The sequence below is a fragment of the Sinocyclocheilus rhinocerous genome, unplaced genomic scaffold, assembly GCF_001515625.1.
Source record: "Sinocyclocheilus rhinocerous isolate Xijiao unplaced genomic scaffold, SAMN03320098_v1.1 scaffold193, whole genome shotgun sequence".
Taxonomy (NCBI): domain Eukaryota; kingdom Metazoa; phylum Chordata; class Actinopteri; order Cypriniformes; family Cyprinidae; genus Sinocyclocheilus; species Sinocyclocheilus rhinocerous.
Genome location: NW_015627585.1, coordinates 328,203 through 355,943, shown reverse-complemented (window position 1 = coordinate 355,943; position 27,741 = coordinate 328,203). Strand labels below are relative to the sequence as shown.

At 37.8% G+C, this 27,741-nt stretch overlaps 1 protein-coding gene across 1 annotated transcript in view; it reads right to left on the bottom strand.

The window, feature by feature from the left end:
• LOC107731729 (triple functional domain protein-like) overlaps positions 1–27,741 on the bottom strand; it is a 79,434-nt gene that overhangs the window by 14,298 nt on the left and 37,395 nt on the right. Inside the window, 37 exon segments of the mRNA XM_016542893.1 lie at positions 3–80; positions 601–651; positions 757–849; positions 1,065–1,154; positions 1,248–1,317; positions 1,459–1,562; positions 1,653–1,719; positions 1,807–1,955; positions 3,450–3,506; positions 4,374–4,544; positions 4,674–4,969; positions 5,064–5,307; positions 6,110–6,240; positions 6,372–6,537; positions 6,658–6,687; positions 10,013–10,114; positions 10,200–10,390; positions 10,469–10,580; positions 10,662–10,754; positions 10,880–10,969; positions 11,060–11,129; positions 11,270–11,379; positions 11,562–11,628; positions 11,757–11,872; positions 12,574–12,768; positions 13,158–13,280; positions 13,658–13,773; positions 15,837–15,951; positions 16,482–16,631; positions 16,819–17,010; positions 18,939–19,058; positions 19,198–19,364; positions 20,729–20,924; positions 21,493–21,667; positions 25,431–25,600; positions 26,264–26,455; positions 27,463–27,585. Of these exon segments, the coding sequence (XP_016398379.1) occupies positions 3–80; positions 601–651; positions 757–849; positions 1,065–1,154; positions 1,248–1,317; positions 1,459–1,562; positions 1,653–1,719; positions 1,807–1,955; positions 3,450–3,506; positions 4,374–4,544; positions 4,674–4,969; positions 5,064–5,307; positions 6,110–6,240; positions 6,372–6,537; positions 6,658–6,687; positions 10,013–10,114; positions 10,200–10,390; positions 10,469–10,580; positions 10,662–10,754; positions 10,880–10,969; positions 11,060–11,129; positions 11,270–11,379; positions 11,562–11,628; positions 11,757–11,872; positions 12,574–12,768; positions 13,158–13,280; positions 13,658–13,773; positions 15,837–15,951; positions 16,482–16,631; positions 16,819–17,010; positions 18,939–19,058; positions 19,198–19,364; positions 20,729–20,924; positions 21,493–21,667; positions 25,431–25,600; positions 26,264–26,455; positions 27,463–27,585 (4,782 nt within the window).

Here is a 27,741-nt window from a genome sequence, read left to right as displayed (position 1 = left end):
ACATCAAATCCCTGGAGTCGACCAACATTCATCATGTCATTGCATCTTTTTGGTACAATGCACATGACCTCAACCGCTCTCTACAACACATCAATAACTTCATCAGTATAAATACATATGACAACCAATCAATATATAAATATACATCTACTTATATATGTATATACAGTATATATATACACACACAAAAGTTTGGGGTCAGTAAGTTTTTAAAGACACTTATTTATACTTTTATTTGACAAGGACATATTAACTTAATCTAAAGTGACAGTAAATATATTTATTATGTTACAAAAGATAAAGATTTCCACTTTTGAACTTTCTATAAAAAAAATCCTGAAAGAAAAAAAAATATTAAGCTGTCATTATAACTGCTAAAACTGTTTTCAACATTGATAATAATAAGAAATGTTTCTAATATGCAGAGCTGCAAATCTGCATATTAGAATGATTTCTGAAGGATCATGCGACACTGAATGTACGGCATTTTTGATCAAATAAATGCAAACTTGTTGAGTGCAAGACACATGACAACAGGCCAAAAACATCTTATTGATCCCAAACTTTTGAATTGTAGTATATGACAAAGAAAAATCTAACCTCCAATTCTACTGAATCAATTCCGATTTTTTTGGAAAATTTAAGGAAATCCTGGAAATAAATAAACCAAAACAGACACATCAGAATCAAGATTAGAGTAACATCTCTGTCAATAGTGCTAAAACAATGAGATGCAGTGGGCCAGATGGACAAAACCTTAAGCAGCAGTTGGTACTTCATGATTCTCTGCACAGGTTTAATGAGCAGATCAGTGATCTGAAGCCTGTGACCCAGATGCTGCTTCAGATCCTACAAGAGAGGGTCAAAAACGGACCTTGATGCTTATATATATAAATGCTTAATGTATTTAATTAATATCACATTATAAATGTTTCATTATGTTCTATGTAATTTCAATTTGGTGGTATACCAACATGAATGCAAAATGTATTTCATTAGGAAATGCAAACTTTATAATGGGCAGAAAATATGTTCAAATCAGACTAAAGACTTCAGTTACGCACCTCAAAATAGGTGTCGATATACTCTGAGACAATGTGCTCAGATTTAGGTTTGTTCTGACAGTAAACAATGTACATGTGCAGTCTTCGCTCCTGAAAGGCATGATGAGTTCATAAGTATGCACAATATCATATTACAGAAAAAAAAGTTTGATTGGTTGCCTAAAAAAAGCTTTAAAATTTTACATGTTTGACAAAGAGAGGGCCCAGCCGGTCAGGAACCTCAAGGCACTTTTCAAGCTCTCCCAGGAAGAAACTGAAACAATTAGGATTATAGTTAGTTTCATCTCTCTTCAAACTCTGTAAAATTGTAATAAAATTGCTGAATTTTTTTTCCATCAATGTCCATCATTTAAAAATAACTGAAAATATAATACTTCACAGACTAGATACTTACTCTTTGTGCCAGTCGTATATCTGCTGAATGTTTCCAAAAACTATTTTGTCTTTTCCTTTCATATCATCTGGAACTCCATCTTCCCTCATCCTGGTCATGTAGCCCTACCAGACACACAACACATTTATGCGCTTCAGATCTAGTCACATGATCACTCCCTGTATCTCAGCATCCCGTGAACAGTGTTCATTTACCTCCACGACCAAACTGAGATCTCTCACATAGTCCCTCTCTGTCTCGATCAGTTCCAGTAGAACGTAACTAAAAGGGGAAAGGGGACACGTGTTATAGACACTGACAATGAATGAGGACAATAACAGAGAGAGAGAAAAAAGCATGATGACATACTGCCGTCTCTTGAGAAAGCCGGTCTTGCGTTCCTCTATCTCATCGATCGGAGAGGAGGAGGAGAGAAGGGAGTTATCAGATGGGTTGAAAGAGGGGCTGCTGCTGTCCCCTTGCTCCATAGACAAAGAGCTGGGTCTGTCCTCCAGAGCCTGTGTGGACACGAGACAATCAAATTCAGTCCAGCCAAATAAAATGATGGGTAAGCAACACTGAAGCTGCAGGTTGTCATAGTACAAGCTGAATATAAGCTACTCTACTAATTAAAAAGTTAAGTAAAAATAATTAATAATTATTTTGCAAATAGATAAATATTTATCTGCCACAAAAACAATAAGGATCTCAATTACAGTGCCAGCATTAAACAGAATTTGAACACAAAATTTACAATAAATACCAACAATAAAAAATTTTAAAATTTTAATAAATTGTAGGGATGCACCGATACCGATACTCTTAACGGTAGGGAGAGAGAGAGAGAGCGAGAGAGAGAGAGAGAGTGCGCGCCCAGTTCTGTTGTGTGATCTTTGATGTTCACTCACTGTGGAGGGTTGGTTAAAGGGGTAAAGAGTGAGGGTGGTCTCTGAGATTCAGAGTCATTGTAAGGCACATGACCCTCTTTCTACCGAATCACAGCTCCCTGAAGTTGACATTTGCACAGACTTGCACACAAACGTCTAACAGCGCATGTGCCCTGATACTCTGAAGCTGTATTTGAACGTGTTTGAGGAACTCAGTTCGATCAAAAACCAGCACGTTAGCAGGACTATCAATTAAAGGTTGGACCAATTCATATGTATATAAAACAACAACGTAAAATAAATAAAAAATTAGAAGAGGGAAAAAATGAAAAAGGATGAGACAGGGCATTTTGTGGTTCTACGTTTAAATCCGAAAGATTTAAACAACAGAAAGGGTCTTGTCTAGATGAAAGTGGAATAACGGAATCAAACCAAAGTGAGGAATCCGCTTCTAAAAGAACACTACTTCAAAGTGGAATTCTCAGGAAGTGGTTGGCTTCTAAATCTCTACCAAAAAAGAAAAAACAAAAAAGACAGCAAATAAAAGTAGAAAGAAAGGGGGTCTTGGTTCTACCGAATCACAGCTCCCTGAAGTTGACATTTGCACAGACTTGCACACAAACGTCTAACAGCGCATGTGCCCTGATACTCTGAAGCTGTATTTGAACGTGTTTGAGGAACTCAGTTCGATCAAAAACCAGCACGTTAGCAGGACTATCAATTAAAGGTTGGACCAATTCATATGTATATAAAACAACAACGTAAAATAAATAAAAAATTAGAAGAGGGAAAAAATGAAAAAGGATGAGACAGGGCATTTTGTGGTTCTACGTTTAAATCCGAAAGATTTAAACAACAGAAAGGGTCTTGTCTAGATGAAAGTGGAATAACGGAATCAAACCAAAGTGAGGAATCCGCTTCTAAAAGAACACTACTTCAAAGTGGAATTCTCAGGAAGTGGTCGGCTTCTAAATCTCTACCAAAAAAGAAAAAAGAACAAAAAAGACAGCAAATAAAAGTAGAAAGAAAGGGGGTCTTGGGTCTTTTGATAAGCCAGGGAGGTTATGGGAAAAGAAAGCAATGAGAAATGATATGAAAGGAGGGAGGCCAGAAAGGGAGGAGTCAGATGGAGAGGTATGGGAACTGAGATAAAACATAGACAGGACACAAATCAACGTAATGCTATGGCAAACAATACAGCCCAAACAAAACAAAAGAGAAAAACAAATTAGTGTCACAAGCTGTTCTTGAGCAGCGATGAGACCAGCTAGAACTCGAGCTTTTCATCCTATTGTGGCCATTCTACAAGAGACTATAGGATGTTTACATTCTATCTAAAGAAAAATCTCTCTCTCTATCTCTAAGGCTGGCATTAACATGCATTTCGTGATGGGATGTAGACCAGTGGTTCTCAACCTTTTTGACTCTAAGGCCTCCCATTGTCCAACACAACACTTCCTCCAATTTAGGATATTACAAGTATTTCTGATGTAATTGTGACAAAACTGCTTGTTTTCAACTTCTCATTTAGAACTGGTAGTGTTGACATATGGAACTAATGAACCACCATTAATTTTATTTTCAATAAATAATCTGAAATTGTTGATTAATTGCAAAGAAACACATTTCAACCTTATTAAATGTGATCAGAATCCATCCAAGACTTCATCCAATCTCCAAATTACCCAATCTCAGAAGACGCATGTTAATGCAAGGAGTGATGGGGGATCAATATGATTCCCATTTCGGTTTTAAAATGATCAGAAAAACAGTTTCACGATGCTTGCATTGTAGTCACACATGAACTGGAACTGAGCTAGAACTGGAAAACTGAAAGTGAAAGTAAAGATTGCATATCCCAGGAGGAAATATTATTTAACACAATGGCACACAGAAGATTTTAATGGATTTTGTCTCTGACAGGATTGAGGCTTAAAGGTTGGCAGCGAGAAAAAACAAAAACAAAAAATGGAAATCTAAACTAGTGACTCTCACTCGTACCAACCCCCCTCCTCTGTCGCCCCCCTCTGCTCTGTCGTGCCGGCTCACCTTGTCATCCTGTGCGTCCGGCTGGAGGAGGCTGTGCTGCTGGATGGCCATGGGTGGAGGAAGAGGCACAGTATCAGCTCCTTCCTCTCCCTCTTCCTCTCCACAGCTCTGCATACCTGATGATGATGATTTGGAGAGGGTCCCGCTGCTTAGACCCTCGTTACGCACCCTCTGTGGAGGTTCAGGGACAAAACCACAAATTAGGCTATATATTTAGAAAACCAGTAAGAACAGCTTTGAAAAAGTATGAATAATATTTAGCAAGATATACAAGAAAGCAAAAACAGAAAGTGCACAAACCTCTTCCAGAGTCTCATCCTGTGGCGTGGCTGCGCTGTCGTCCGAGTCTTTCTGTGAGCCTGCGTCGGCGCTCTTTCTGACGTCACGGCTCTTCTTGTGTTTGTGCGCCAGCTTTTTCACGTGGCCGTCGGCTTTACCACTGCTGAGTCGCCTCACAGGGCTGGTCAGCCATTTCCTTAATGTATTGCCAGTGCGTTTGGGCCCAGGGGAACTCTGGGAGCCCATCACATGACCTGGTTGTAGGGTGGCAGAGGAGCCTGACAAGATGGCATCGTTACTGCACACAGAGAGCGCATCTGGAAAAACACAGAAAAAGAAAGAGAAACTTGTGATTATTATTGGACACAGGCTTGGGATGATTTTTGGAAAGCGTTTCAGAAATTTGCCCACCTTTGTGGTTAAAGATGCCCTCCATTTCCATGCTGCTGCGGGAGTGGGCAATGCAGAGCATGGCGCAGGGCACCAGGCCCTCCAGGGCAGGGGAACGGTCAATGGTCCGCACCAAGCACCAGTCCGGCTTATCGTGGAGCCTTTCTAGTACCTCCACTGTCTGTCCCCTTCGCACTGTCAGTTCATTACTGTTACCGGCCATGAAGTCATGGATGACCACTGTGAGCTCACAACCACCTGACAACTAAAGAAAAAAGAAAAAGAAAAAGTGCCGTGCTTTTAGTCATAGTGTTTGTCAAAAATTCCTTTAAATTTTGTCATTATTTTTCCATATTATATTAATTCATTTTGGTCAAATTTACTATGCCTGAAATGACACAAAAGTTCAGTAAAAAATATTATTGAGTAATATGCAAAATGATAAAAAATATGCCAAAATATTCCAGTTCAAACTTAACAATTTTTCTAAAATATTTTTAAAAATGTATAAACATTCATTTAAATGTAGAAAAATTGTCTCATGTGAAAACTGCCCAGAAGAAATAGCATATAATGAGTATAATAAAGCATTAGTTATTGTTTAGAAATTACTGTGTTGTGAATTCATGATTGTTAAATTATTACATTATTTATCACGTATTGTTATGGCAACGGCATAAAGTTACACATGCTGATTAGAATAGCTGCTGGTGGTCAATGACTTCCATGGTATTTTTTTTCTATACCATAGAAGTCAATGGCTACTAGCAACTGTCTGGTTACCAACGTTCATCAAAATACCTCATACGGGTTTGGAACAATTTTAGGGCGAGTAAATGATGACAGAGTGTTCATTATTGTGTGAACTGTTCCTTTAAAATTTGTTTACATTGCAGTGCTGTCAAATTAGGCCTTATATATTGAGATTAAATTGAGTAAATTAAGTGACAGCAATAACCCAGTTAATGCGATTTGCAAATGATCCATTCATGCAGTAATCATGACTACATCATTAATCTCCCAAGGTCACGGTGGAAGGATTTGAACCTCTTCTGCAGTTTGCCTACACTGCAAAACTTCACTTCACGAAAGAAAACATCCTGGAGATCCACAGATGCGCCGAATTTCTCGGATTTCAAAACCTCGATAAAGCCTGCTTTGAATTCCTCGTCCCAAAGTTTTCCGATGGTGGTGGAACCTCAAAAAAAGTGAAGGGTAAAAGCAAGAGCCAAGCATCCCATGAGAAATCCCAATCCGTCTGCAGTCCAGATGACCAAACCCCTGAAACTGGAGAAGATCGCGTACCTCAAGATGCAAGCACTGTCATGCAAGCTGCATCTGCAATGGGGGTGTATCTGCGTCCCTTGTGTTTGGCTGTGGAAGGTTGGGGGATGTGAATGGGCTCCTTCAGAGCCCCCTTCAGATGCACAGTGCGCTCCTGAATCACTTCACGGATGTGCTTTATCCAGTCCTGTTTGTTCTCAATACCGGACGCCTGTGTTTATGTGTGTGGAAAGAGAAAACACAGAGAAATACACAATGTTGAGTAAGAGTACACAATTATTTTCTGTTCAATGGTTAACTAAGGGTGAGTTATCTGTGTGGCCATACTCACCATGGATCCATGTTTGCATCCCTGACTTAGCTTCATTCGAAATATAGAAATATACAAGATTTTACTGCTTTATAAAATGCCATATATCATACTGCATGAGACAGTGGCCGGTAAGACATAGGGACAACATTAATAAACATATTTTGTGATCATTTAGAGCTAAATTTGTCAAAGTGTTGTGATAAATGGTTTATACATTAGTCACTGCCATTTGAAGATGTAAATAATTCATTAAGATGTAAATAATTCAATTCAAATCATTAAGTGTTCAATAAATATTTTAAAACTATTTCTTAAAGTGTATAAAACTGCAGTCTTTATATACATACATATATATTTGTAATATATTTTATTTTGTTATTGTCAACAAAAAAAAAGATACAGTATATATAAACTATAAAATACATATTTGGGTGGGTGTGCGTGTGTATTTTTGACATGAAATACATGACACTGAATGATTTAAGCAGATAATTTTTCTTTGGCTCTTATGACGCACAGTAAACCACATATAAACGGACAGTAAATAACTATGTAATTGTACACATTTCACTGAAGAAAGTTTTGAACAGAGTAGCCTTATGGTTTTAAAGCAGCATGCAGTCAATTAACAGTTACTGTCAGACAGAAGCCACTTACAATGCACATGAGCCATTACCAGTAGAGACTATTCTTTTTTTTTGTTTTTGTTTCCTTGCACTTTATGAAAGTGAAAGTGACGTGACATGTGGCCAAGTATGGTGACCCATACTTGGAATTAGTGCTCTGCATTTAACCCATCCAAAGTGCACACACACAGCAGTGAACACACACACACACCGTGAACACACACCCGGAGCAGTGGGCAGCCATTTATGCTGCGGCGCCCGGGGAGCAGTTGGGGCTTCGGTGCCTTGCTCAAGGGCACCTCAGTCGTGGTATTGAAGGTGGGAGAGAGCGCTGTACATTCACTCCCCCCACCTACAATCCTTGCCTGTACGAGACTCGAACCCGCAACCTTTGGGTTACGAGTCCGACTCTCTAACCATTAGGCCACGACTTCCCACGTGAAATATGACTCTGTTTCTTCTCCCCATAGTTCCCTTCACCTCTGAGTGAATGAAGCTGTCCGTCAGAAGGAACCGCATACGTCACGCTCTCCTGTCCACTGCTGTCTTTCTCCAAACCACTCGACTGACCCACAGTAACTGATCTCGTCCTCTGAAACTCACGTTTGATTCCTGACTGGTGGAATCCACTTCTGCAGCCAAACAGCTGAACTCTGCCAAGATGGAGGACTCGTACAGAGACAGGACATCTCTGGTTAAAGGCGCTCGTGACATCGCCAAGGAGGCGAAACGCCACGCCGGCAAGAAGGTCAACAAAGTGGTGGACCGTGCTTCGAACGAATTCTCCGGCCGCAGCTACAGCCGCTTTGAAAACGACGAAAACGAGGGCGCCGACGAAGACTGTTACAATTATCAGGACGGCCAGGCTCAGCGAGAGGATGACGAGGGATCCAGCGACGCCACCGAGGGCCACGATGACGAAGACGAAATATACGAGGGCGAGTACCAGGGCGTGCCTGCTGGGGGCGGGGCCACGGATGGGCGTGGCCAGGTGGCGATTGGCCAGCTGTTGACGGATGGAATGAAGGACAAGCGAGAGCTGGAGAAGGAGAGAGAGGCGGATGAGGAGGAGCTGGCGCAGCAGTACGAGCTCATCATCCAGGAGTGTGGACACGGACGCTTCCAGTGGCAGCTGTTCTTCGTGTTGGGCCTGGCACTCATGTCTGACGGGGTGGAGGTGTTCGTTGTAGGGTTTGTGCTGCCCAGCGCTGAGACGGACATGTGTGTGCCCAACTCTGGAGCCGGATGGCTGGGTGAGTGATGAAAGAATTGCACAAACTAACAAACACCATGGTAGGGTCTGCTCTGAAAATACTACTTTCATGAAATTGGCCAGTTAGTTTGGACTTTTTCTTTGCCAATGAAAGTAGTTTGAAAAAGAAGCCAAAGCATCAAGCATGAGAAAACACATCGCATTATGATATGGTCAAAGGTTGTCAGTCCAATCAAACAGTATTTTTATTTACAATATTTAAAATAAAATAAAAATGTAAATAAAGTTTATTAAATATAATATATATAGCCTATATATTATGAGTCCAGTCAAACTACAATATTTTGCTGAAATTTCTTGCCAGAAAATATAGGCAAAAGTGGAACTGGAAAAAAAAAATAATAAATAACAACTTTTATTATATATCACCATTTTTACAAAAATATTCAGCAGCACAACTGTTTTCAACATTGATAATAATCATAAATGTTTCTTGAGCAGCAAATCAGCATATTAGAATGATTTCTGAAGATCATGTGACACTGAAGATTGGAGTAATGATGCTGAAAATATATAAACGGACAGTAAATAACTATGTAATTGTACACATTTCACTGAAGAAAGTTTTGAACAGATGGTTTTAAAGGTTTTAAAGCAGCATGCAGTCAATTAACAGTTACTGTCAGACAGAAGCCACTTACAATGCATCACCAGTATCACCAGTAGAGACCATTCTTTTTTTTTGTTTTTGTTTCCTTGCACTTTATGAAAGTGAAAGTGACGTGACATGTGGCCAAGTATGGTGACCCATACTTGGAATTATGAACACACACCCGGAGCAGTGGGCAGCCATTTATGCTGCGGCGCCCGGGGAGCAGTTGGGGCTTCGGTGCCTTGCTCAAGGGCACCTCATGGTTGGTATTGAAGGTGGGAGAGAGCACTGTATATTCACTCCCCCCACCCACAATCCCTGCCGGTACGAGACTCGAACCCGCAACCTTTGTGTTACGAGTCCGACTTCTCCTAACATGCAGTCAGAACCAAAGATTCACTCCCCCCACCCACAATCCCTGCCGGTACGAGACTCGAACCCGCAACCTTTGGGTTACGAGTCCGACTCTCTAACCATTAGGCCACGACTTCCCCTAACATGCAGTCAGAACCAAAGACGCAAGTATTCATATCTTCCCTATATAATCAATGGCCCAGTTTGATACAAATTAATTTTTGTTTTTGTTAACAGTGTCCTTAGGGTCAACCTGAGGTGTTCTATTTTTAAGTAATATTTCATGTCAAATCATATCAACAGCACCTGAGGCATGCTGTCAATTACTACAGAAAACAACTGACATTTCATCCCCCAGTTTGTAAAAACAAGTGAAAAATGTGAGTCTTCACACTGAATATGTGGATTTTACAAATACTTTGTTAAAGTGCAAAAGAGACAAGCTACACAGAGATGCAATGTAGAAAGCTGGAGCAAAACAGTGCCATGCTTTTCAATAGAGCAAGAGAGAGTAAAAGAGAGGGTTACCTTGAGGACAATCTTGTTGTCTGAAGTTGGGGTCCGGCCAACCCAGAGGGCAAATTTACATGGATCACCTTCCACATGCTCAGTAACACCCAGTTCAGAGGTCTGCAGTCAGAACAAAGCATTTAAAACAATCAGATCTCCTGCATATAAAGAGGTTTCAGTTTTTTAACCTAGCTGTGGAACTTACAAAAAGCTTGCTCTTGTAGATGTACTTGCTCCTGCCATTGGAATCTTTAACCTCCTTGCTGAAGATCAGTGACATCTCAAAGAGGAACAGGTGACGTTCCCGTCCTTTACGGATCAGAGTCTTGGGATCCCACACCTGGAACGCCTCCTGCAGGATCAGTTCTCCCTGGGACTCAATGTTCTCGTCAAATCCTGAAGACATTCACTGCCATCAGAAACCGGTTCATCCGCTCCATGTGTGTCTTTGTGTGTCTGTGTGCTTCCGCTCACCTTCCAGCATGCTCAAGTGCATGGCGTCGTTGGCTCTCTTGGGAACACTGAGCATAACCTCCAGGCCATCTTTGATTTCACCTTTGCCTTCCTCGCAACAAGTCAGGAGCTCCTAAAAATGCAAACCGACTTATCACTGAACTTTCAAACAAACCTGTCTGTAAGTTTCAGGATGAATCCAAGATGTTTTTACCTTGAGGAGCAGCTGGTACTTGGTTATTCTCTGAACAGGTTTGATGAGGTATGATGAGATGGAGTTGGCCAGGCGATGCCTCTGTTGGATTTCCTGTAACAGCAATATCAATATACTAACTTTCACCATTGAGCTTCAAATTGGCCACTGACAGGCAGACATGATGAAACTTCAAAATTAATGAAATACTTTAATCATAACAGAAACATTCAACTCACGTCAAAATATCCTCCAGCATGCTCAAGAATAAGTTGAGTGGAGTCTGGTTTGTTCTTGCAGTAGTTCACATACATCTGGAACTTATCGGCCTGCAGAAAGATGAAAGAGGCATTTTAACAACCTTATTCTGAAAGAAGCAGATACAACATTAGTATTCAAACACAGTTAACTCTACTCACCCAAGTCACAAAACAGTGGCCCACATCTTCAGGAAGCTGCTCATACTTCTCCAGCTCTTTGAGGAATATACTGGTGAAGCACAAAAAAAAAAAAAAGAGCGATATATATTAGCCACTTACAGAGAACAGGAAACTAACTCATTGGATGTTGGATGGGAGGATTTATTCTTAAAAAAAGGGACGAGGCTTAAAGCATTTGCATGAACTCACTTGTGATGGAACTCGTAGAGGTCCTGCATGTTACCAAAAATGATATGCTCTTTATTAACGATCCCTGGTGGGATTTCCTCCACGCCACTGGTCATCTCCCACAGATATGTCTGGATGAGAGGAAAAGATTCAAATTGATAGATTTATTTACATTACAGTCTGAAGTAAGAGGTTTTTATCGTGATTTGCTTTGAATATTCCATAATTCGGGACAAAAGATCCAAATAAAAACTTTTTTTTTAATGACCGAGCCAAAACGCATTAATAATATACAGTACAATAAAATACTCACATCCATGCACTCTCTCAAGTCTCGTACATAAGCTTTTTCTGTCTGGATCAGCTCAGCCATGATGAAGCTACAAAAATGGAAAAGACAAAATCATTATATCAGAAAATGTAGATCTTTCTCAGTCTAAAAGACCAAGAATTCATTTGAATATTTCAGTGACCTTTCAGTCAATGAGTAATAGTAAATAAGACATACTCCTTCCTGCGGGCAGACTTGCGCTTCTCTTCGTTAAGCTCGTGGGCAGCATCTCTGAGTTTGACCTCTGACCCTGGAGCACTGGCTGGGATGATGTCCAACTGCAGGTCTTTACTCTGGAAATTAAAAACGAACGACGTGTTAATCCCACAGTCTTCTGACTGCTATCTTTTTCAGGACTATTCCCACTGATTATTATTACATGCACAAAAATACTCTAATAGCAGAAATAAAATAAAATAAATACTAGATGTAAAACTTGGGTCTAAAACTAGCACATAAAATGACTAATACTTAAACTAAAATTTAAACTGAAAACAAAAAAATAAACCCTAATTCAAAATATGAATAAATACTATAATAATCTGTAATTTATTGTGTCATTGTTATGGACATGAAAGAGAATTGTTTATTCATTTATTGTGTACAGCTACAATTAAAACAAGAGTAAAAACTTGCACCTCAAGTGTTTCTAGAAGAGAATACCAGGAAATAAATTTTAATGTATTCTGAATATGCTGATTACATACAGGAATATTCTAATAGCTGTAAATCTTGTAAAACAATTCTTTGAAAAGACTTGACCAGAAGAAGACTTACTTGAAATATTACGAGTATGTAAAAATGATTGATGCTGCTAATGCAATTTGTAAATAGCCATCTTACATAATCTGCTGACAGCCTGCTGGCAAAAGCACAAACTCTTTGTCCAGATTATGACTCTAAACCATGTGAACTCATGAGAAATGCTGGAATGTTGTATGTCAAGACTCAGAATGATCAGATATCACACTATTATGAGAAAGAAAACACATACTGCTTTGTTTGAGTCTGTGGAGATGCCGAGGGCTTTCTCTAGAGACGTGCGATACTTGTCCATGCGAAGGGAGAAGTCTCGATAGCGTTTGTCCACGGCCGTGACCCATTTCTTAATCTCAGCGGCATGGGAGTGACCCTTATCACAGAAACCATCCGCTAACTGTACCAGCAGCTTCACCCGCTCTTTAGTTTGCTGGGGACACAGGAAGAGAAAGAGCTTTAGGTAACTGCATAGTTAAAAGGTGCAGCCCAGGGGCCGGTTGCACCAGCTGGACGTACACCCGGTTGTAAGACATATTATGTCTTGAGCAATTCAGTTCTATATTAGTAGTTGTAGCCATTGCGGCATGAACGACGTCTCAGCTATATCTATAACTGAGGGAGAATGTGTCGGCATGGACGCGCATTGTCTACGCCGGGCGTAGTTGCGCCTGATCGTAGTTTCAGTTGGTGCAACAGGTGTAAATATTTATCGTAAAGCAGGACGTTGCAAAGCCCAGCGTAGGGCTTACACCCAGCGTTTTTAAGTCTAGCTGGTGCAACCGGCCCCAGGTGATTGTCTCCGCAGTGGTGCAGTTGTACCTTGGCTGTGATGTGGAAGTCTTCGTGCTCCTTCAGAAGCTCCTGTGTGTGGTGGATGCTGGAGCCAGTGGAGATGTGTGTGGACAGATAGAACTCACCGGTGTCATGGATCCACTCCAGAGCCTGGACAGAGAGAAAGAAGCACTTTAAAATAGTGTGGTGCAGACAGTAAGGTAAAACATAGCTAAATGCAAAAACAAAACACAACTGAACATATAAATGTGCATGGTTGTGATATTTTAATCAATAGGCCTTTTCCATATATTAATTATTAATGTGATTCTCCAAGCAAACTCTATGGCTCTACTGCACAAATGTCCAAATCAAAACACTCACACAAAAAAGGTAAATGACTTAATTATAATGTCTCTGTGCGGTTTAATTAGAGCCATGGCAGTGAGTCATGAGTCTGTCAGTCTCAGCCTTGGGCCAAGAAAAAGTGAATAATCAGACTGATCAGACATCAAAGGAACAGATGGAGGAAGAGGGAGACATCAAACCTGTTTGGCACTGCGTTCAAACACCACATACTGCTGACACTGGTCCAGCCTTCTCTTCCTCATGGTCCAGAAGTGCAGGACCCGATTCTCCCTTTGCAGCAATTCATTCAGGATATCTATAAAATTACACATAATCATTCTTAACCATGATGTACACCGCAGTTCTGAAGCACAACATTTAAACACCAGCCCAGATCTTTAACCACTAGGGTAAGCCACTGAAATCATGCTAGTGCTCTCAATCAATAGAAATTAGTAGATACAAGATGTGCAGATTATTTAATCGATTAATCGAATTGACCTCTTTCTGAGAAATCTCCAAACTAAGATAGTTCAAACAATATTATGGCAGACGAGTAAATCACTGAATAGACATCACAAAGAGTTGTAAAAAATTTTATTTCTTGAATTATATTGTTTATTGCTTAAATTGCACTGATGGTAAGAAAAAAACTATAATACTATTATTATTATTCTACCATCGGTGCATTTAAAGCAATACAAAATAACTAGAGAAATAAACAAAATATTGACTCCAATTATTATATAAAAATATTATAAAATTATTGTATTATATTAAATTTTATTTGATCTATTATTAAAATACTTTTACATAAAATTTAACCCATTTAATTATAAAATGTAATATTAAATGGTTAATTGAAGCTTGAATGGCTATTGCTTGAATTGATCTGATGACAATAAAATGTCAACAATAATAGATCTACTATTATTTTATAAAATAATGCATGATTAAAATATTTTTAGATCAATGTTAATTTAAAATGTAATCAATTTCAATTAAATGGGTAATAAATGATTGAATTTTTCTAATGTAGGAAAAGTTGGGCTGTCAAATCGATTAATTGCGATTAATTGCATCCAAAATAAAAGTTTGTGTTTACATGATATGTGTGCATATTGTATATATTTATATGTATATATAAATACAGACATGCATGTATATATTTAAGAAATATATATATATATATATTTTTTTTTTCATATTTATATATGATTTATATTAGAAATATAAATCTATATCACATATATTTCTTAAATATATACATGCATGCGTGTGTATTCATATATACATATATACACAGCACACACACATAAATTATGTAAACACAAACTTTTATTTTGGATGCAATTAATCGCAATTAATCGATTTGACAGTCCTATGGAAAATCCATTATTATTATTAGTATTTTTATAATGATTAAATGCCTTTTTATTATTTGATAATTACATGTACATAATTAAACAAATATGAATACATTTGACTAAATGAATGTTAAATTGACAGCACTAAAGATAAAACAGCTATACAAGCAGATGCACTTTACAATGTTTTGTGTGTGTGTGTGTGTGTGTGTGTGTGAAGGTAAAGTGACGATCCCCAGTGGAGTAATACTTTCACCATTTTGCAGTAAGCTGCCCTCTCTGAACGGCGGAGGCCTGACCCATTTACGGTTTCCTTATCTGAGTCACTGTAAGCATACTCAGAACAGAACAGGGCCACATTCACAATGCACACATTCTAAACTGGGCTAAAGTGGGCCAAAGTGGGACAGCTGCTAAAAACTCAAGTGAGGGTGCAGCGCACTGCTCGGCCATTAGATGGCAGACCAGAACTATTTTAGATGGCTCACAGAAAAAAAACGTAAGATCAACAAGAATTGGATCTCAACCCCTATGGTGAAGACAGACTGTGTTTTTGTCATATCTCCTGAGAGCCAGCAGAGGGAAGACTGGTAAATAAGAGGAAAACATGCACAGAGGCAGCATCTGTAACCTTGTGGTTTGAAAAGTGGAACAGGATTTGAAATACAGGGACATATGAGGGGGTACCGTGTGTTTATTATATGTCTCTCTGGAATGCTTGATTCTGAATGGTCAGTTGTGGTATTCTACAGTTTATATATTTTTGCATAATGTCTGGTAAACTGTATAATTGACTGCTATCCCAGTGATGTCTCTTGCATCACTTCACAGCCTCCAACTTCTCACAAAATAAGTTAACAAAATCAATATTTCCTGTCCATTTATTAATATATTTAGTACATAGCTGTTTCATAAGCAGGATAATACACAGTCAGACTGTATATTACCCTATATGCAATATTTCTGAGTCATTATCTGGACTGTTTTGACAAAGAGGTGGGCCAAAACTCACTTTTGACCTGCTGCTCTGGTGCTTTGACGTGACTCAGCATCCCCGGCATGCTGACACTGTTTCTGTGCATGTATTTTAGGAACACGTCGGCATTCCGTCTAGCCAAGGTGCATGCCTGAAACACAGAATGCAACAGAGAAATCAACCAAACACTGTCAAAACAACGCTTAATTTCAATCTATGCTTGTGTTAAAAAGAGAAGTTTTAATTTTGCTAGAGTATGTCTGGCTTTCATGTAACCATTACACACTGCTGTAAGACTTGAGATTCTTTAGACCAAACTACCCGTTTTAAATGTTTTAAAGAGCAACAAAATAGCTGAATGTCCATCTACCGCATGTTCACATAGGAAAACACCTGAAAAATGGGCGTATGGGCGGAAACACTTTTGGTGTGAATGGCTGCTTATTCACGACACAGCTGTAGCCGAATCTTCTCAAAGTTACCTCTGAAAAAGTAGCTTTCTGTTCGTAGGTGAATATCTACTTCATCCAGCGCTTTTTGTACTCCGTGTTAAGTATCTCGATACCTTCTGTATGTTTTACTGACTGCCTGACTTTAGATGATTCAGTTAGAGCTGTCAGAATGAATGTGAATCGATCTGACTCAAAGGAATGATGTGCCCTTTGGTTTTGGATAAGTTACCTTGAGGAAGGCCTCTTTCTGCTCCAGATGCTTGCTGATCATGGGGGTGACGTGGTCGGTTTCACAGTTGGGCCCAAGTTTGTCCGCTCCACCGCACCAGTCCTCCTCACGCTTGTACTCTTGCTCTAGACTCTCCAACACACTGCACACCTACAGCATAGACAGGAAGATGAGCCCTCAACTGCCTGTTGGCCTTTTAAACTCATTACAGCATGAATTATAAAAGACCTGGATGCTGATTGGTCAATGAATAATGTTCAATCTATGCTTAAATGCACAGATATGACGTGACAACAACTTGTGACACGACATCAGTCACACAAACCCTTCTACAGACCTGTTCGGAGGTCTTGTAGAAGGCCACAGATGCGTTGACCAGCTTGAGCCGGTCTTCCATCTTCAGCATGAGCTGCTGCCAGTGGGAGGCCACGTTCTCGGCGCAGTCTCGGATCATGTCCATGTCGTAGTGATTAGCCTGCAGCAGGGCCTCGGCTTTCTGCTGGACCTGTAGGGCGCTTTGATGGGTTTTCTATTGAGAGGAAGAGAAAACGTGTCAGATAAAACACAAAAAGACAAGAACTGAAACGGCAGGCCTGAATGGACGAAGATTAAAGAAAGATAGAGGGGCAGGAGTCAGATGGCTTAAGACAACAGACGGTGAGATACGACTGATAGTTCATTATTCGTCCCCAAAGTGTGGTTTACAGATGCTATCTTGAAAAACAGAGCATCCCTCAGTATTCAGAACAGAAAGGGCAAGAACGGGAGTCTGATGGTAGGAGGAAATGAGAATGCTCCTTTGATAGGCAGTTTTGTGCCTTCAGGTTCCCAATAGCGATACAGTGACAGCGGATCTGATGTTATCCTGGTTCTTCATTAAAGGGGGGGAAGTGGAGAGCAAACAGGCTGTCTGTGCAGGAGCTCAGGGCATGTCAGGGTCAGCCATGAGCTCCAGTTGCAGATAAACGGCCGACTAAAGCATCAATCAATATGTTCAGACATTATGAGGTTTCATGTAGCTGTGTGCATGTGTTTCTTCTACTACACTTTTAGGTTCAAGTAGCTGATTTTTCTTAAATAAGATTTAACGTTGTATATTTAACGTTGTAAAGGTCACATTAAAACTCTCTTGGAAACTTGCCAGTTATTATTACTATTTATAATAGCATGGGGTCAGTAGGATTTTTAAAAATGCTTTCAAAAGAAGACTCTCATGCTCACCAAGGCTGCATTTATTTAATAAAAAATACAGCAAAAACATTATATTGTAAAAAAATAAAAAAATAAAAAAATAAATGAAAATTTTTCTATTTTAATATATGTTAAAAATGTAATTTATTCCTGTGATGGCAAAACTGGATTTTCAGCAGCCATTACTCCAGTCTTCAGTGTCACGTGACGAAAACAGCTGCTTGATATTTTTTATGGAAACCATGATACATCTTTTTTTTTTCAGGATTCTCTGATGAATAGAAAGTTCAAAAGCATTTATCTGAAATAGAAATTTTCTGTGATATTATAAAAGTCTTTATTGACTTTAATGTGTCCGTGTTGCATAAACATATTCATATACTGATGCCAAACTTTTGAAGGATAGTGTATAGATTTTGTTTTACTATTGTTCCAGACCCAAATTAAAATGTTTAAACTATGGAAATTATAAATAGTACAAAAAAAAAAATGTAAAAATGTTTAAAAACATGACAATCCAAACAAAGTGTGACATAAACCATTTATTTATTTTACATAAATTACATCTGTCCCTCATTTGTGGTGTACAGTCACATGTAGTATAACTAAGAAAGAAAGTTTGTGGACTTATGAAGAGACAACAGTGTGAGTGAAAGCTTGAGAAATATGAGATATGGGGATAAAAAAAGAAAAGAAAAAGAAAAAGAAAGAAAAAAGTTAAAATCACTTAAAATATCACAGAATCTCTTTATCACGTGTCATTTCCAATCAAGCCACAATTCTGTCAAATTATTTTTAAAAAATGAAAATATAATTTAATTGTATAAATACTAGGTATTAAATTAGCCTTAGCAATACAAAGGAGTCAGCCCTTTTATTTCAGAAATGTTTAAAATATTTACACCAAAGAATGCTGGTAAATAATACATATATTGACACGTGGTGGTAATGACATTTGTTTGTGTAGAAAAAAAGAAATTGTTGGTCATTATTAGTGGACAAATTCTAAAGTAATTAGAGTGAAAACTGAGTTTATGTTTGCAGCCCACAGGTCAAAAAGTGCCCTTAGTTGAAGAAACATCTGTATGCATATGTAGGGGCATGTTAGTTAATACATGTTGACAATAATCATGGTTTGAGCTATTACAATTACAGTAATGAGTCCATTGTAAGAAACAGGCAAGGAAATGGTGAAAAAGAGGAAAATGGGAGGTGAAAGAAGATTAAGAATGAAAAGGTTTGAACCTAAATATGAGGAGAACTAACCTCGATAGCATGCTGGAACTGCTCGTGCTCTCTCTGTAGCTGCTCAGCTTCTTGAAGTGAACTGGCCGTAATCAGACCTGCATTCAGCATTGACTCGCCATTACGGATCCAACCCAGAACCTGCAACAAGTGAAGAGATTAGCAAACACAAATCAGCGCAGTGTAATATACCATATTCAAAAACAGTCGGCAGTATAAAATATATACTCAGCAGTATGCAATAAGCTAGTATTTCTTTCTGAACCAGCCTGTGCATTACCTGTTTGACTTCTGCCTGTAGGTGGCGCAGTTGCACACACTGCTCCAGGTGTCTGCGGTGCTGCTCTGCGGCCACGTCCAGCTCTTGTTGCTTCTCATGTAGAAACTCCAGCAGATCATGTACACGGGTGGCCATGTCCACATCACGGTCACACAGCAACTCGACACCTGGAAACCATGAAGAAACGACCACATTTTCAGCTCTCATGTTATTCCATAACAATCATGAAACTGCTGTAATGAAAACTCTTGTTTAAGGACAGTTGAAGTTAAATGAGCACAGAAGTGCTGTAGAAGATGCCGACTCGTAACTGTCATTTCCCATGACGGTGAGAGCAACATTACAATCCAACATGTATATCTGCAATCGGAAAATGTACATAGCCCAATACATATGCATACTGCCTCACAGCTCTGTGGCCACTGACCACTGAGAATGACCTATAGCATCATTTATGTGAGTAAAAGTCTTAAAGTATGTGATATTTATTGTACTTAAGTATGAAAAGTATTTTTTAAATCTTAAACATATTGAAAGTAAAAGTACAAGTAAATGCAAAATGGAAAAGAAGCAAATAAATATATATAAAAAATGTTCATACACGGCTTGGAGTCTAACTTGAAAACGCCAGACCACTGATTCGTCAAACCTGCTTTCCTGCAGTCCGTGTTCTTCTGACTTCTTACTATTTTGTAGTAAGTAACGAATATGCTTCGGGGAAATGTATCGGAGTAAAAGTATACATTTTAATTAGAAAATGTAAAGGAGTAAATGTAAAAGTTGGCTGAAATATAAAAACTCAAGTAAAATATAGATACTCCCAAAAAATACTTAAGTACTGTAACGAAGTATTATTACTTCGTTACAGTACACCACTGGTAGTATACAGCAGATATATATATGTATTATTTCGGTATATATTAGTTCAGTTTTCTCTCTTTCTACACTCTTTTTGAGTGTAGGTTCAAAACAATGATCATAAACAACTCACAGCTAATTGAGAATTTAAGTTGTTCACGAAGGCTGCATTTATTTGATCAAAATTGTAAAAGTAAAAAAAAAAAAGTTATATAAGAGTAATATTGCTAAATATTATTACAATATAAAATCACTTTTTTTTATTTTAATATATTTTAAAATGCCATTTATTCCTGTGATGGTAAAGCTGATTTTTTTAGTCGCCATTAGTCCAGTCTTCAGTGTCACATGATCCTTCAGAAATCATTCAAATATAATGATTTGGTGTTCAAGCAACATTTCCTATTAATATCAATGTTAAAAACAGTTGTACTGATTAATATTTTGTGGAAAATGTGAAACATTTTTCTCAGGATTCTTGAATGAATGTATAGTTCAAAGGAATAGAAATGAAATGAAAATGTTTTGTAACATTATAAATGCCTTTAATGTCACTTTCGATAAATGTTATGTATAAAAGTATTAATTTCTCTCCAAAGAAAAACTGTAGCAACCCCAAATTTGCACCTGAAGTGCAAATAGCTATTAGCCCATAGTGGCATGTTTGACTCACCAGACGCCTGCACCTCGTTGACGTACTGCAGCAGTTCCTGGCCCTGGTGGATGACATGGAAGGCAAGGTTGTTCATGGTCAGGGCTTTATCAGCGTGGTGCTGCAGTCTCTGTTCGGCCAGCGTCAGGTCTTCTGTGTCAAAGTCATTCATCTGCTGTGACAGCTCCTCGTTCCATGAGTCGAGATCTGAGATAATCTGGAAAATAAGATACAACATATGAGCGCAGTCTGAGAGTCATTATTACTAATGCAGACACAGCAAGATCACCCAGGACAATAAACAAAAAGACCTGTCCTGACTTGCTCTTATATGTTGAGGGCAATGTGTGTGTAACTTCCTCCATCACTTTATAAACTCCCTGAGTGTGTGCTTCTGTAAGTGTGCAAACAGGAAAGAGGGAGTAATCACGTTTGGGTGCAGATCATCATTATGCTTATTAATTGCTAGTAAATCATATTAAACATCAGTGAGTCGCAAACTGTGTGCTGATGGTGATACTGCCCTAGTTTAAGGAATAGTTCACTCAAAATGAAGATTCTGTCATTATTTACTCTCATTATTTCCAAATCCGTAAGACTTTTTCTTCTGTGGAACAGAAAAGTACTACAATGAAAATGAATAGGGATTTAAGTATCCACGAAAGAAAAACATATGGAATGACATATGTTGTAAGTTGACAGAATTGACATTTCCATTGAATTATTTCCATGAAAAACACACACTGTCCCCCACAGACATTTGATCAAGTATACAGTGAACGCACATCAATGGCATCCCTCTCAAAGATCCTGAGCTGAAGGAAAAGCTCCAGTTTGATCTTCCTCTCCTGGAAGAGCTCCTCCATCTGAGCCTGAGCCTCATCCAGCTGCTGCAGGACGCTCTCGATGTGGTTGATGGAGCTGTTGTGAGGGGTCTTATTGCTGGAGATGGCCGAGTCTCTGCAGGAAGACAGTGCAAGAGCTGTTACAGCAAAGGTTAATTTGTTCTGGTGTGTGCAAGAGCTACAGGAAGAAACATGTTTACTTCTTACAATAATGTCCTTTGGGAAAGTCAAAGCTGTAATAAAAATAGTATCATTTAAGGAATGTTAGGAATTTTCAAGCCCAAGTCTTACGGAATTTGAGGAATTTTTGTTGTTTTCTCTATTTGTACTTTGTTTGCACAGACAGGTCAAAAATGACCTCCAGTGTACTCAGGATTTCAGTTGTTATACCTCATGAGCATTAACACTGATTAATGCATCTGTTTGACTGATTTATTAAAAAAGAAGTTTTCATCCATTAGATTCTATAATACTTCTGCAAATTTTTACCATTTGAGATGCTATTTTATCATCTAAACTAAACTCATTTGGTTCAGTATCAACCAAAATTCATAGCTACCAATTCAGACTATTTTTGTACATAAAATCATATTAGATGAATAGAGAAAACGTTGCTATAGAAACTTCTGTTACAAACATTCAATCTTATGTTTAATACTGTTTCATGCATCGGTTTTGCTGACTCACTAAAAAGTTTTCAAATGGCAAATAGATTGTAAATTACTGTAAATGTTTATTTTCTGTCACATCCGCAATCAATCAAACTTTTGTTTCATTGTGCAGCTCTAACCTCCATGGGATAGAAGTAAATGATCAGCAGAATACTGAACCTAAAACGAATGAAAACTGACAAATATTAGGGCCTGAAAGAGTATGTGACTTCAGGCTTGAAATTTAAAAGTATTAAAACAAAAAGTCAGCACTAATGAGATTAAAAATTCATTAAAAATGTGAAATTATATGGTCCTAAAAGCATTATCTGCGAATGGGAGAGAGGATTACAAGCCCATTGGAAAGATATTATGTAAAATATGCAATATTATCCTCTTTTCATTAAAAAGGTTAATTATCAGGGAGCGCTTTAGTAAGAATTGTACAAAAGGGTGGGCGGTGGGGTAAGAAAACGAGGAAGTAAGAGTTTCAAATTAGTCTGTAAGGGATAGAAGAAAGACGGAAGAGTCCTTTCATCCCATCACAAAGGTTACAAGCGGGTTAACTCTGATTAAACTTTATTAAAAACAAATGGCGTAATAAAGTAAAATCACAGTTATCAGGGTAATAAAGGCCCTTGCTTTAATTGATGCTTCAATGCTGGATTGCTGCGGATAGTCTGTTCCCATGGTGATGTGCTTTTATCATACTGCAAGGCTTGCGTGACTGAGAGGACTTCATACGGAATAACAGAATAATCAACACTTTCATCACCGATTCACAACCTCAACACAACCAGAGTTTCGACTCGAGATTAGATTAGACTCAAATACTATGATGGCAGTCTTACGTCTGTAATGTGAGTAACTGAGTGCGATGCTGAGATCCTGATATCTCCTGTGGAGAGCTTGTGTAAGTGCATAATGTCTCTGCGGTGTGGGCATTCTGTGTGTTGGTGTGAGCTTGGGACCTTTCTGTTTGTACCTCTGGGCTCTAGGGGTTTAAGTATTACCTCTGCATAATTAACTGGGCGGTTATGAAAGCAGGATTATGTAAGACACTAGAAGAAGAGAGAATAATAGAGCGAGAGAGAGAGAAAATGCACATGGAGGGATAGCCATCCTCAAAATCACATGCATAGAGACCAATTTGCAAGCGGAGGAGGAAGAAAAAAAAAAAAAAAAAAAAAAAATCCTGTACCAGTTATTATACAAAAACAAATTGAATATATACAATATGTTATAATATAATTTCTCATATAAAACATAAAACAAATATAATATATAAAATTAATCAAATACCAAATTAATTGCAATTAGCCACTTATCAATGTTTACAGGTTTATATTAAAAGTTAAACATCATATTTTGTATATATTACTTTATTCTGTTCTATATGCAATTATAATAATATAAATTATAATTTATATAATATAAATTATACTATTACTATTAAATTCTAAATTATATTACATAATACTATAATAAAAATATATAATAAAACGAACAATATAAATTATACTTTATACATTTATATTTAAAAAATATATGTATTTTTAAAAAATGATAAATTATTATTCTAATAACTGGTGCATGTCAATGAAGGAAATTAAATCTAATTAAGTGATATGTTGATAAGTTGAAAGAATTGCAATTAATTACATAAATATTTAAAAATAAAAAGTTTATTTGTCAGCATATGACTTAATTCGATTTAATTTCTTAACGATCAACGGATTGCACCAGTTATTATATGAAACTAAAATGTAGTAATTCATATAATTTCATACATACTATAAAAATAGATTGTTTAATAAAATGTAAATTTGATTTGATATAATTAATGAAATATAAAATGTAACATTTAATTTAAACTTGATATAAGCAATAATTATTATAATATTTTTTTTTATTGACAGCATTAGTAATATCTTTTCTCTTTGGTGTCCAATGTTTAAACCACACTTTTCTTTTCTGGATCATGTCAATCAAACTCCAAACATATTAAATGTTTCCTCAAAACTCTAAATCCATTATTATAAAATTACTATTATGATGTAATAAAAATAAGTCATTTGGGATGCATCAAACCATTCCTTAAGCCCTGAATATCTTGTTATTTTGCAGTACTGTGCAGCCCACTGCAGTAGTGCTGGTAGTCAGGGATTCAGAGTTGTACTGATGAAATGTGGCAGAGCTGAACACGTGAGAGGGACTGGAAGCGGAGCGATGAGTTTGCCCTGTGGGGGCTGAGAGACTCCACTCCAAACAGCCTCTGGTGCTCTCTCCTTCTCCTTCTCCTGCTTAACTTTCTGTTGAAGCATCTATCTTTACTGAATCTCATCCTTCACGTTCTTCTTCCCACATGCAGATTATACATGTGACCGACTGTTAACACTAGCACAGATGCACAGTCACTCACCAAGTTACAGTAATGTAAAGAGAGTACAGTATTCCAAATGCAAAGTGGATGCTAGCGGATGGATGGGACCAAATGTGTGCTTGAACCATCCAAAGGTTTGGTCAAGTGAGAATGACTAATGGTTTGCTCGAGTACAAAAACACTGCTGAATAGAATTCCGATTCCACTTAGCAATTCCATTAACGATTATTCTAGTACTTAAAGAGTAATTCGTCCTAAACATACACAAAAAAACTACTTTTTGGAAATATGCTGTAATTTTTTTTAAAAACTGAAGTAACATTATTTATTACAGCAAAAATATGTCCCAAATGTGTATCTTTAATATTTACAATGAAAGTCCTTTGCGCATCAAGAACACATAAGATGGTTCTTGATTCATATCGATTTGGACACAACAAAATGGCCCAGAATCACTTTGAACGATTCAACAAATGAGTTGTTTGACTGATTCAAGCTCAGCACTGATATTCTGAGCATTTTTGACTGATTCATTAAAATGAACTAGTTCATAAGAGTTATCTTTTTCTAAGTGGGGCTACACTGGTTGTATTGTTTGTGAGGAACTGCTGAAGATGCCGCAACAGAAAGATTACTTTTATTGTCACCCGGTCTTTCACTCTAGGCTTCCGACTGCAAACTTAAAACTCCTAGGTGGCTCCTTGATGTGCTAAGATTTCAAAAGATGGCTTTCACACTAATCCAACACTTCAATGGAATCAAACACACCGAAACAAAAAAGCAATTTAAAGGATTTAATGCAGGAGGAGACATGAAAGGGAAGGACAGATGAGAAGATTGTGCACCTGAGTTGTTGAATGAGATCCTCTCCCTCTTTAATGACATTTACGGTGAACTGCAGTGTGGTCTGCTGCTGCTGCCCGAAACGCTTGATCAGGTCCTGAACGGCCTCCACCGACTCGGCATACACATCGTCCAACAATTCCTTCTGCAACTCCTCCAGCCACGTCCACAGCTATGCGCAATAGACACATGCATTAATCACTTTATAATTTGCACAGAAAGCTCTAGATAATTCTCTACAGCTCTATAATTTTGCAATTTGCACATTCATCTCGTATTTAATTTAGTTACTAATGATCTGATATTGAGTGTTAATGTATCCGGTTCTTGCGCAAATGTGTAAAACTACACACTCTCACAACTTTGAATGACCAACTAGTCTGACACGTTTTGGACTCTACTGGAATCATACAATTATTGTTCACTTGACATTCTTATGGTGCACACAAAAGATAACAAATAACAATGCTAAATATTTAAATCATTTTATGGCACAAAAATCACAGTAGTCACCAAAAAACCATCCCATTATGTATAAAAACGGCAACATTGCTCAGAGCAGGCAATCTGAGGCCTCAGGCGAATTGTTTTGAAGTTTATTACTGAGGTTATGTTTGGGAGATGCTCTCCAGAGGTGCTTTAAAGACATGAATTTGAAGACAAATAATTTAACTTTCCTGAGAGGATTTTAACATGCTGACAGTTTAACATATGCTGAAACTGTCCCGAGAGGTTGCGTCTTTTGATTCAACCCTTTTTTTGCTGGACTGCAAAAAATATTCAAGGTACTATTTTTTAATTTAGACTAAACTACTCAACTATCCCTAGTTCTTACCTCCTTAACATGAGTGTGGAAAGCCACTGACATGTCTAGCAAGACTTTTCGCTGCTCCACACGCCTTACAAAGTCCTGGATCCGGTCCTCCAGCTGATGGGCGGCCTGATAGATCTCCTCTGGGTCACACTCACCTGTCTGGGCCAACTGCTCCGCAGCTTCAAGCAGCTTATCAGCATTCGTGTATGTATTCTGATAAAGAGGAGACACATATGGTCTATGACTATGATGATAGGCACTGACTAGTTGACTAGTCTAGTCGTTCTGCCACAAAAGACCAGTCATAATCACATCAAATCAAATAATTTCCATAAGGTTAAAAATAACCCGTGGACTAGTCTACTAGCAGTGATCAGTTATATAACTGTTATACTAATTTCATGTTATATGGATTACTTAAACTGATTCACAAAAATTATGTACTTTTAATTAGATTATATTACATTTTAACATGCTTAAAGTAAGGTTACAATTACTTTTTATGTATTACATTATAACAAATTATTCATACATTATTTTGACCTGAAGTTCACCTGAGATTTTAATTTAATATTTCAATAATTTATGTTATTGAAGTTTTCTGATGTCGGTTAATGGTCACATCGACATGCAGGTACACAAACAAAATATTTCTACTTTTAGTGTTCAAAAAAATTTTAATATTAAAACTATTTCTTTTTTCTTTGAGCTAAATTTTTATGATTTAATTTAATTAATTTCAACAACTCACGAAACCCCTGCAGTTCCTTCACAAACCCCAGTTTGGGAACCCTTGACATTTAATGCACTCAACCTGGTTGATGATAAAGGATAGAACATATTTTCTTTCTTTCTTATATTTTTATAATCAACAAAATGTTCCTATTCAAAACTGTGATTAACACATTTTGAAAAAGTAATAGAAGAGTCATCAAAAAGTAGTCAGAATGTGTTACATTAAATGTGTAATGTAATAGATTACACCACTAACTACAATTTTCATTTTCAATTTGTAATCAATGACATACTACAGTTTACTTTAATCTACCCAGCACTAAAAAAAAACTTAAAAATGGGTAGTTGGGAAAAACATTGTGTGTTATTTTATGTCTAGTGATTCCTTATCAGTTGTGCTTTAGACTTAATTTATGCATGGAAGAATACAGAGAAGCCTGCTCAAATAAAACCTGAAGGGAAGGGGAGATTTTAGAGTGGCGAACCTGAGCAACTTCCTCAAAGTCTTCATGACGTTTCTGCAGGGCTCGAGCGCGATGCAGAGATTTCCCCACTCCTGTGTGTTTGCTGAGAAACGCCTCACCGTGGTTCTCAATCCAGTCAAGAACCTACTCACACACACAATGCACACAAGCGGAAAATTTTGTATTAATTTGTGAAACCGCAGCAGAGCTTTCCGGTCCTTCTCTAGGTGAGAATGTGTCCTGTCAGATAGATTTTACGGTAATGGGAGTCAAATCAAGGTACCATGACAGGTGATACTG